The sequence below is a fragment of the Falco biarmicus genome, chromosome Z (genome assembly GCF_023638135.1).
Source record: "Falco biarmicus isolate bFalBia1 chromosome Z, bFalBia1.pri, whole genome shotgun sequence".
In the NCBI taxonomy this organism is placed as follows: domain Eukaryota; kingdom Metazoa; phylum Chordata; class Aves; order Falconiformes; family Falconidae; genus Falco; species Falco biarmicus.
The window spans coordinates 72,523,138-72,534,382 of NC_079311.1; the positions used below are offsets into that span (position 1 = coordinate 72,523,138).

The 11,245-nt window shown below is 35.2% G+C and overlaps 1 protein-coding gene across 2 annotated transcripts in view; it reads left to right on the forward strand.

The window, feature by feature from the left end:
* Positions 1 to 11,245, forward strand: part of LMBRD2 (LMBR1 domain containing 2) — a 38,671-nt gene that overhangs the window by 21,033 nt on the left and 6,393 nt on the right. For both annotated transcript variants that reach the window (XM_056325531.1, XM_056325530.1), the window contains 9 exons: positions 417 to 600; positions 1,415 to 1,596; positions 2,360 to 2,493; positions 2,695 to 2,800; positions 3,548 to 3,645; positions 5,416 to 5,519; positions 6,701 to 6,747; positions 8,476 to 8,578; positions 9,639 to 9,768. In XM_056325531.1, the coding sequence (XP_056181506.1) occupies positions 417 to 600; positions 1,415 to 1,596; positions 2,360 to 2,493; positions 2,695 to 2,800; positions 3,548 to 3,645; positions 5,416 to 5,519; positions 6,701 to 6,747; positions 8,476 to 8,578; positions 9,639 to 9,768 (1,088 nt within the window). The remainder of the gene's footprint in view (positions 1 to 416; positions 601 to 1,414; positions 1,597 to 2,359; positions 2,494 to 2,694; positions 2,801 to 3,547; positions 3,646 to 5,415; positions 5,520 to 6,700; positions 6,748 to 8,475; positions 8,579 to 9,638; positions 9,769 to 11,245) is intronic.

Consider the following 11,245-nt stretch of genomic DNA (forward strand, 5'->3'; position numbering starts at 1 on the left):
TGTCCAGATTAAATTTCTGGATGTATAAGAAGTGTTGATGTTGTGTTATATCTTGACAGCATTTTAACTGTCTGTGAGTAAGCTTTGAAATGATTGATTGATAGTGCATTCTGAAAAAGAAATTGTAGTTAAAGCTTGATATTCACTAAGACGAAAAGAAAATGGTATTGTAGAAAAAGTAGGCTGTTAACTGCTATAGATAGGCTGTGATAAAAAACCGGCAAAACTCAGTAGTCAAGTATGTAGTCTTCTTAGGATTTATATTTTTAGAGAATTAACTTCCTGCTTTTGTGAGTATATAGAATTAATCTTCTCAGTTCTGTAATGCAGACATCTTTAAGGGATATTGCAAGGCTTTTTTTCTTGTTTCTTGAAACAAGCATGTTGTAACCATAATTTCTTGGAATTTATTGTAGGTAATCTATTCAGTGCAGAGACATCGTCGTACACAAGTCCAGTGGCAAATTCTTTTAGAACAAGCATTTTACCTAGAAGATGTGGCAAAAAATGAAACCAGTGCAACTCGACAGTTTGTTCATACCTTTCATTCCCAGGAACCAGAGAACAAAATTATTCAGTATTTCTATACACCAACAGTTGGTAAGTGCTGTCATGCACATTGTGAAAGGAGTAACTGGTGCTGCTTTGTAAGAAGAACTGATTGTTCTATATAAAAAGTTCAGTTACAGTAGAGGGAAGCAAACATTCATCTTAATGCATTTATGTAATGGAATAGTCCTCGGTTACTGATTCATGGTCTTGACCAAAAGCTTTATGTTTTTTAGAAGTTTAATAGTGGTTACATGCTGTAATAGCAATAGCAAACTTCGCAGCCTTAGAAGAAAGAAATACAGCAACTAAATTACTGGATCTTGGCCACCTTCTACATTTGCAGGATATTATTGAGGTGGCACTGCTCTTCCAGTAAAGCAAAGAGGAAAGGACTCTCATGTTTGGTACATGACATGTTACCAAACATTAGAAGATGTGGCTGCTGCTTTTTCATCTTTTCAGAAGGTGTCTTCTAATCATGTTTTAACTTATAATTCATAGTATACAGCCTAAGCTTTGTGTCTGAGGAAGTAACAGATGAACAAACAGGAAGTGCATTACCTAGAGTATTTGGGCCAAAAGTGAAGAGTTCTGTTCTACACGCCCCACACGCCCAAATGTTTACAAAATGTGCCTCCCAGATCTTACTCTGTTTTCCTCAGTTGTGCATGATTCCTTAGGGCTGAGCCAGATCTCTAGGCATTGGAAAAACCCTGAAACTGAGTGTGTGATCCCACATATCCCAGCCTTGATTTTAAGAGTGTGCATGTGGGAAGTTCATAACAGTTATTGTGAGTGAGTTCCATTTTCGGTTGTGTGGTATTTTATTAACCCGTTCTGGATGTGTCTGTCTTTTTTCCAGAGTGGTACTGGGAATGTCTTCTACGACCATGGTTTTACAGGGTGCTTGCAGTTGTTCTGGCCACGTTCTCTGTAATTGTTGTATGGTCAGAGTGTACATTTTTCAGCACAAAACCGGTTTTATCGCTATTTGCAGTTTTCATACAGCTGGCAGAAAAGACATATAATTATATATACATAGAGGTAAGTTTGAGGTAATCACTCAACAGAAATCTTTTCAGATAGATTGTTATTACAACAATAGTAGACCAGATTGATTTAAAAACAAGTCTCTAAATAATCTGTCAACTTTCAGAAGGTCTCTAAAATCTGTAATACCAAATTTTGTTTCAGTGGAGGGAATCTGCATTTTGCCACTTCTTAGAACACTACCAATATGGGGTGAAGGTGTGATGCGGTTGGCCTGAATATCATGTGTTGAGTAATTTGTGAAACGTTAGTTTGGGTGTTTAATTAGGTTGTGTCTAATCAGCCATGTGTGTGACCTCTCTTTCCTAAACAGGAATTTGTTGCTGACCAAAAATCCAGTCACAGGCGTGGCTATAGCATATGTGTGCACAAATCTATCAGTAAAGGAACTGACCTGAAAAATTCCTGTATACTAACAAAATAGGTTGAATTGAAAACACTTGTTTTTATCATTTTGTGTGGGAAGAAATGTTGAATTAGTCATAGTAATTATCAAGGCAATTACAGCAATTTCATTTACTTACAAGGAGTAAATATTCCTAGAGTTGATTGTGTTTACTTACATGAAGTGCAGAATGTTACAAATATCATTCTCAAATTAGTCAAAAAACCTGAAACTCTTCTCAGAGCTGGTGTTACTGGGCCATCTCAAAATGAAAAGTCAGACTACAGTCAACTTGTTGCATGCACAGATTGTGCTGAATGCATTAAACCTTTAGCAGAGTTCCACATTTAAACAACTTCTTTTTTCCCCCAGATGGCCTGTTTTCTTACCATCTTTTTCCTAAGTATCTGTGTTTACTCTACTGTCTTCAGAATTCGTGTATTTAACTATTACTACTTAGCTTCACATCATCAGACAGATGCGTACAGTCTCCTTTTCAGTGGCATGTGAGTATATGGCATATATTTTGCAGATTTTGTGTCAAATATTCAATTGAAAATGTCCATGAAACTTTCATTTATATTATTTCTTTTATAAATGTATTAGTATAAATCTTACTGAGCTGTACGTCATTATTCTGTGGTACATCCAGTTATGATTTCTTAGTGCAAGAAATTGAAATGCTGTTGCCTCTCGCATTTGTGCAGGTTATTTTGCCGTCTTACTCCACCACTATGCTTGAACTTTTTGGGCTTGACCCATATGGATGCAACAATATCTCACAAAAACACTCAGCCAACTGCTTATACATCTGTAAGTACAGGAAATGTGGGTTTGAGCCTTCTACATTGTTTGGACAATAGGCAAAATATTTTTAAATGCTTCTTACAGAAAGATTTAGATACTCAAATCTTTTCGCTAGTATTAAACAAAGTAGAAATACTTATTTATTTACAGACCAGGAGTTTGTTAATGTTTGCCAGGAGGCATCCATAGCTCTATTTTTTCTGTTTTGGTCTCTTTATCCGAAGAAAGTAAAGTATTATCTTCAAAAGTTCAGGTTGTTCTTCACTTCCTAATAGCTTTGGTTTCCACTGGCTTTAGCATATGGAACATCTTTATAGTTTGGGAGCAAATCTAACTTGCCACTGAAAACTAGTGAGTTTGGTTTTACTGAAAAACCAGTTTCTGTAGGATAGCAAGTTACATCTTACATGTTTGTTGCTAGCAAGTAGATTCTTAGTATTGTCCAGAGACTCCTTTCACAGCAGATGAAAAGATCCACCAGATTTGAACTGGCTCTGGATTAGGTGAGACAGCAACATCTAGCATCTTAGAAACCTATGAGCTGATACACTGTTAGAGGCAGCCTCTGTATCTGGTTATTCTGGGTCAACTGTCTGAATTAGATCTGGATGATAATATTTACCTGTGTTTCAGTAACTGTAAAGGATTGTGTGTTTGTGTGTTGTGGACTGAAAATGGTGAAATGACATAACCTTTATGGATATATGTAGAATATAGCTGATTAGTTTCTCCATGTGGATTTTTTTCTTTCAGATAATGGGATCCATGAGAGTCCTGTCCTTCATTGCAGATGGATTCTATATATATTACCCAATGCTTGTTGTCATTCTCTGTATTGCCACATACTTTAGGTAAGTATTTACCAGATAGAACCTCCACATTTCTTTACATTAATAGTACTAGTTTCAGCAATCAGGAAGAGGTTCACTTCTCCTTTTCCAGCAGTTGAGTTGTGACATATTAATAACTGCAAAAAATAAAGCAATAAATTGCTATTTATATATGTGAAATGTGTACATTTAAAGGTTACCAATTGTATGAACACATAACTGAATTGTGAGGTTGTTTTTCCCTATTAAACTTCATTCGTAGATTTTGAGGTCTGATCTGTTCAAACTTTGGAGGCCATGAATATTTAGATTCTGCTTTTGAGATAAAAATTACTGTGAGGAAGCTATGTTTTCAGCAAGGTTTTCTAATAAACTAAGAAGCATTAGTAGAAACTTCAGGTAGTGAACTTTCTGACAGACTCATAACAAATTTCTGATCCATCACCAGACTTCAGTTCAGAAGTATAGTGTGTTAATCTTGTTTCCCTAAGCCACAATTTGTTGAAGGCTGGAAGGGTAACTGCAGAAAATACTGTTAATGTGCGTGCTTTATCCTTACATTTCAAAAAATCTGCTTTTGACCACTGTAAGAGATATTTTGGTCTGACCTTGCTTGGCTACATTTATGTTATGTGCACTTCGTCAATTTTGCATCACCATTCAATCAGAAGCAATGTATGTGTTTTGAGTCATGTAGAATTAGTTAAATGCCTCGAATGTCCATTAATACTCTGCGTACATCCATAGATAGTGAGGCAACAAGGATCCAGGCCTAGGTTTTCCCTGCTTACCTTTAGCTTGGGTGACAAAACTCGTGGTGGGGACAAAAGAACCCCACCACTGAACAGGAAAGGCAATGACAAGAAAATAGTTGGTGTGAATTCTCATCCATGATGATCCTGAGTCTTTAATGCCGTACTGAAAAGGAAGAAAAGAAACTCAAGGAGAGGAAGTTCTTTTACATTAACTTTAATGCCCTCTAATAAATCAGATAGATGCAAAACTGGATGTTTAATTAAAATCTATCAAGGGAAGCTGTCTCCCTTGTTTGATCCAGAAGTCTTAAAGTTCAGATTAGTATAGGAATAAAACATCTCAGCATCAATATACAATGAAGCCAACTTTGAACATGATAGTGATGCTGTACTTTGGAGAGAGGAAAACAATAACAAAACCAGCAGTTTTGTGTTGCCTGGTATGACGTTGAAAAGGTGAAAGTGGTTCCATGCTATCTAGTTCCAGGACTTAAAAAAGATGGAGCAAGTTTATTATCTGACTGCTGCCTAATGGGTATCTGAAATGGCAGCCAGCATCCGTACAGCTTAAAGAGGATGCCAGACATTTCTCCTGAGTGAAACCTGAGATGAAGGTGGCTTTCTTGTGTTTACTGTTTCAAAACCACAGAAATAATAATAGGCAGAATTTTTATAGTAATTGTCTTCCGGCAAAGAAGAGCCAGTGAGATATCATATGTATAAATTCTATTGTATCTAAGAACATTTCGAGCAATTGTCTTAAGTCATTTACACTACTCTCAGACTATAAACAGTTTTAGTGCTCAGTTTGAATAGGATTATTCGAGCACTTCCAGTTGGATTTAGGACCATGTCACTGTTCTGAATTTCCTGATTTCTCAGCATAATAATCTGTCTTCTCTTTAGTATTGATTTTTTTAACTTGAATTGCTCATACATTTCTAAATAATTTGTTCTACATTTTGCATTGTAATATATTTTAACTAGTCATTGTAAATTAACAAAGGGATTGAATTGCTTGTCCTGCTTTTACCAGTTTAGGAACTCGTTGTTTGAATCTTTTGGGATTCCAGCAGTTCATGGGGGATAGTGAAATGACTTCTGATTTGATTGATGAAGGAAAAGAACTAATCAGAAGAGGTAAGTTACATCCTTTATCCTAGTCTTCCTACAGAATATAATATGTTGTTGCATTAAACTTGTCTGAAATGTTGCACACACAAAAAAAAGGCATATAGCTTGTCAATGTTTTGACAACTGTACTGAGGCAGTCTACTGCACAAAGTGCAATAGACTTACAGCCTTGTAGTTGCTGTACAAACAGCGCTGGACTTCATTGACATCTTAAATGAAGTATCAGTTTTACTCATCCAGTATCTGAATTTTAGATGTTTCTAAATATTTTACAGTTCATTGAAGTGGTGCTCCTTTGAGGTCATTACTAATCTAATAATACCTGAGCAGATTTTTTGTAATCTGTCATAAAGGACAGTTAGGACTTAAATTGTCTGTATCATCAATTGTCTGTATCCATTTTAATCTTTCTTTGTGTAGGTGTGTTGACTGAGCTGGCCAAATTCTGTCATTTCCTTTAGGATTTTTTTACTGTTTCAACTATGTTTTATCACAGAAAGCATGTTCTGTAGAGCTGCAATTATCTATTGTTTTGGAGAACTTTGGGGTTTTTATAATGTTTTTATTGAAAATGTTTCATAAAATTTGTTGAAAGCTGTCAGGGTTCTTAAGTAAATATTTAGAAATAAAAATCTCTGGATACAATGCTGTATTATGGAACACTTCAAGTCTCCTTCCATAGTTTATGAAAAACAAAAGCTAGATTTACTTAGAGTAGTAGTGTTTCTTATTTGGAGAAAGAGGAATGTCTCTCATTCTCTTCAACAAGAGGTTACTATTTCTTCGATACTGTGATGTTACACTTGCAGCTCAGTAGCAGATTTTGACACACACTATTTGGCTTATACTTTGGGCGTCACAGAACTTCAGCAAGATTTTGGTTGAGTAATGCTCAAGTTTCTTCTTAGTGTCATGCTTTTTCCAAGTATTTCTAAGAGGTTTTTTTTTGCTTTGCCACCTGATACCTAGATGTTCAGCCTTGACTCAAGCTATCATCATTATGAGTTTTTTTTAATGGAAAACTCCATAATGATAGACAAACAGCATTATCTTTTGGTTTTATTTATTTGAGCCATCTATTTCAATAAGTATCTTTACTAGTTAACTTAAGTTTTTCATTGTTGAAAAAAAAATACTGGTAATGATTTTTCTTGTATGGAGCTCACACAATTGTTTTTTATCTATAGAGAAAAGGAAACGACAAAGGCAGGAAGAAGGTGAAAACAGAAGAAGGGTATGAGATTGTTGTAGCTAATTGTAATATTAATATACTACAATATCTGATAGGATTTGCCATTGCTATTTAATTGTGTGCTATATTTAACAAAAAAGTAAGTCCCCATTAATTGATGGAATCAGTTTAAACTTGTGGAATAGTCTTGGCTGACAGGAAAAAACATAATTTCTGTTCTAATTTTAAAGGATAAGAGGGTGCTTGTGGTCACACTACTTGGACACTTTTGTTACTCAGTGTGCTGTGATAATAGTGTATGCCAGTAGGTGTAATGAGTATTAAAAAGGGTCCAGCTTTCTAGGGTGCAGAATAATCTGAAATGGTTTATTATCAGGCTCTTGCGTTGATGCTGCTGTGCTGGTAATAACTGCATTTGCAGTGTCATATTCACTGAAATGGGGACTGTATATGCCTCTCCCAAACCTACCCATTTATTTTTTTGAGACGAGAGATTTACATTTAAGGCAGAATTAATACTGTTACCACTGAGGAACAGAGATCTTTGATTCAAATTGTGCTTTGAGTGCATACTGAATTGAAAGATTTATGAAGGCAGTTATCTGAATAAAAAATAATTCAGGCAGATTCATTTTGAGCAGCTTCAGTTAACTATGGCTTTAGTTTTTCATTAATTTATAACATTTGGAATTTAGTATAGAAAGTCACAATCAAAGAGAGAAATCAAAAGGTTGTGTGCAAAAAACCAAGCTGACTAAAGGAAGCAAAAGCCAGTATCTGCAGAAAAGCAAGATAATACCGGAACTAAAACCTCTTTGCTTTTCAAGCTCGGGGATAGTGTAATTTCACATGACAGCCACTACTGCATAGACCTTTCTTGTAACTCTCTACCCCTTATCTCAGAATTTTAGAACATTTTATTTCGAGTGTTTTGTGAAACAAAATAGTAGCAAATGCATGTTGCATTTAGTGTACACTGAAATGATCTGACATTAAGCAGCAATTTCAGTTCAACAGCAGTTCAACAACTATTTGAGATGTTACCTATTCTTGCAGTTTGCGCATTTGTTCTTGACACTCTTGGGGCTTTTCAGTGTTACATTTTACTGGATCATGACTAAAGGTTTGATCCTTCTACAGCTTAAACTTGTAACATATGGCATAAATTAGCACAGTAACTTTGAGCATACCAGTTCCTACCAGTCCGTAATCTGAGGTGTAGATATGAATCTGAAGCATATTAAAGTTATTGGAGCAATAGGGAAAAGTTTATGTTGAGATGTGAAGTTAGAAAATGTTAACGTACTAAAACATGATGGAATTGAAAGACAACAGAACAAGTTTAGTAAACATGGAATGTCCAAGTGCTTTTTGGTGCTCTCTGCATCTGGTTATTTTTCCATTCTACCGCTAGGTGGAAGTAGAAATCAAGAAAAGCAGCGTTCTCACCTTGGAGCAGTCGCTTTGAGTGCAGATTTAATATATAGTTGGTTTTCTGCCAGTCTTTTTTCTAAAGAACAGAGTTAGTGGTTTAGTGAAGGGATTTTAAATTTTGATTAAAAAAAAAAGGGATTTAAAATCTTGATTTTAAAACAAAACAAAAGTTCTTCCTGTGTCAAGATACTGAACAGGAACATTTTCAAAGTATTGCTTTCATAGTCTGATGCTACTGACCAATGAGCTCTAAATTGTGGTTCTGAAATATTTGTTCATTCGACATATGCATTTTCTTCACAGCTTATGGTTTTTTTTTTTTTGTAATTTTTCCAGGAATGGAAGGAGCGGTATGGAAATAGAGACGATTCCACTAGAAACAGAGTTGTGCACACAGACCAAAAAGAATCCAGCTTCTCAGAGACCAATACCAATAGACGTAAGCTTTGTGGGTTTTGAGGGGAGTTGGTTTTGTTTTGTTTTTTTAATATCTTGTCTCCACAATACTTGCTATGTGAGTAGCTTCAAAAGTGCTCCTTTTTGTCTTAGATGATGTGCCCTTCTGTGGCACAGTGCCACCTTGCCCATTAAAGACACCTGAAAAGAGTGCTGTGTTTTTTCCCATCTTCAGCACTTCAGCTAGTTGAGGTTGGAGATTCTGACTAGTCTCAATTACTTGGTCTTCTTATGGGACATGTAATTACTGCAATTAGAGTAGCAGTTGTCAGGAAAGAGATGTTATATAGGTTGTGTCTTGAAGTTGAGAGTTTAAAATCTTAAAATATACCTCTTCTAATTGCAAATGAACTCCCTCAGACTGAAATAATGGAATAACTGGATAGACAACCAACAAATGTAAAGCAAATAACATATCACAAACTCAGAAACCCAATTTTTCAGAATTGAATAACTGGTAGAATAACTGAAATTGTATGAAATTATATTTTAACATTAACCATAAGAACGTGTAGCATTCCAGCACCAAAACAAGCTGTAGGTCTGGCCTACTGAAGGTTGCAGAGTGAACTGCAAAACAACTGTATTGCATTAAGTCATGGCATTGCCTCTTTAAAAAAAAACAAACCAACAAAAACACAAAACAAAACTAAAAAACCTCCAGCTAGCTTTAGTTAAAGTGGGAAGTTGGGAAGATGAATGGATGATTGGTAGATTTAGTAGTAAAGTTTGCATATAAATTATTTTTTGTTGTTGTTTGTTTTGGGGTTTTTTGTTATTCTTTGCAAATTAGACCTCATCCTATTTGAGGGGCAAAAGAAAAATTTTAGTTGCATTGCAATGGAGATACAAAAATGGAATACTACATATCCAAGCATGTAGCCAGATTTGGTTTAATATTGAATCTCCTCTAAATCCTTGCACTTCTATTTTGGATGAGATAGTAGCAAGTTATGATTCTGGTCTTTTAAGTTTGATGTCTTTACACACTCCAAGGCATTCATAGACCAAATCAATGTCTTTCCTTCCTTTTACCTATTCAGCACTATCAAAGTATACCCGATCAAATGGTAAGACTGAAAGGGATAGAATAGAACTCCTCCAGGATGCAGAACCTTTGGATTTTAATGCTGAGTCAATTAATGATGACCCTCTTGAATCGGACTCGGGAAGGTGAGGAGTCTTCTGTGTTATTTGCAATTAAATGATACTGTCTTCTGGCTTACAACAGCTGTATCAGATGGTTTCATATTAATAGACTTTTTAAAAAAAATGTATCGTGTCACATAACTCTTTTCCTTTCTTCCTTCTCCTTTTCTGTTTTAAAACCAGTTGAAACCTGAAGGGTTTTCAGTTTTTTAGAAATGTTTGGGTAAGATTTGAGTTGAATATAAATTCATATATCGGTGTAATCTGAAAAATACTACGTATAAACCCAGAAAACTGGAGAATTACCTACTTTAGAAATCTTAAACCATCTAAACCATCTAAAACCATCATAAAGGGCTGCAACAGAGAAAACAGAGTATTACAGGACCAGTAGTTGCAGGAATACACCTGGAATCAAATCTTGGAACTACTGGAGTAAATTAAAAACTGAATTCATTGAACAAAAAGTCCCAGTCCTGCACAGTGTAGCTCTGTCCATGATAGAGAATTCTGTAATTCTGTGTGACTGCAACTCCAGATTTACTTAGTTGTGAAACAGAGTATCTTATGTGACTGCTAAGCTCTGCTTATATTGAAGAAACAAGTAATGCATTTAATGGGTGCTTTTTTTATCTAAGTAGTTATGAGGTGAAGCTTTTAATAGAAATAACTTTCAATTCCCTGACAAAAAGGTACAGTTTACATTATTTTTCATCTGAAACTATCATAAAAAATCCAATAAAAAGTCATAAATTGTTTCAGTTGACTTATATCTATAATGGGAACAGTTCAGAAGTATGCGAAAAATGCTGTTAAGTGACACTGCCAGGTTTTACAGATTGATTTGTTTCAGAAGTTGGTTCTTTTTAAGCACAAGAGTTTAAAGAGTAACTAGCCTAGCAGTTCTGTCAGCTATTGACGACTTCACAGTGTGGAAGGGGTAGTAGTCTACAAAAATAGCAGTATGCATATATAATTCTTTTGGAGGAAATACTTTTCAAGTACAGTGTCTGAAGTCTTCTAGCACCGATGTAACTTTGCAGAGTGAAACTTTCTGAACTTTTTTCTTTAAAAGGAAAATCTGAAGCCACAGAGCTTAGTTCAGATTTCCTCTAGTAACCTACATTTCATTTCACAGAGGTAATAAATCAAGAATAATTGCATATGAACTTTCAGTTCACTTAGAAATAGCTTGAGTAACATTGATTTTCAAAACTATAGCTCCTGCAATAGTTGCAGGCGTTTTAGTACAGTAAGGGCACTAGGGACACTATGTTCTGGCTTTGTGTCTGTTTAGGTTTTGTTAAGTGCTGCACAGAGGGGGTACACTGTGTTTGCACTGAAACTTATTTGTCCTTTAAAAATGCTTTTAAAATACATTTGACCAACAATTTGTGAAGCTTCTTTGTTCCCACTAATTATGCAGCCATTTTTAAAATTTTCTTTGATACTATTTCTTTTTGGAATACTGAATGAGATGTTCTTTTAATCACCCAAACTA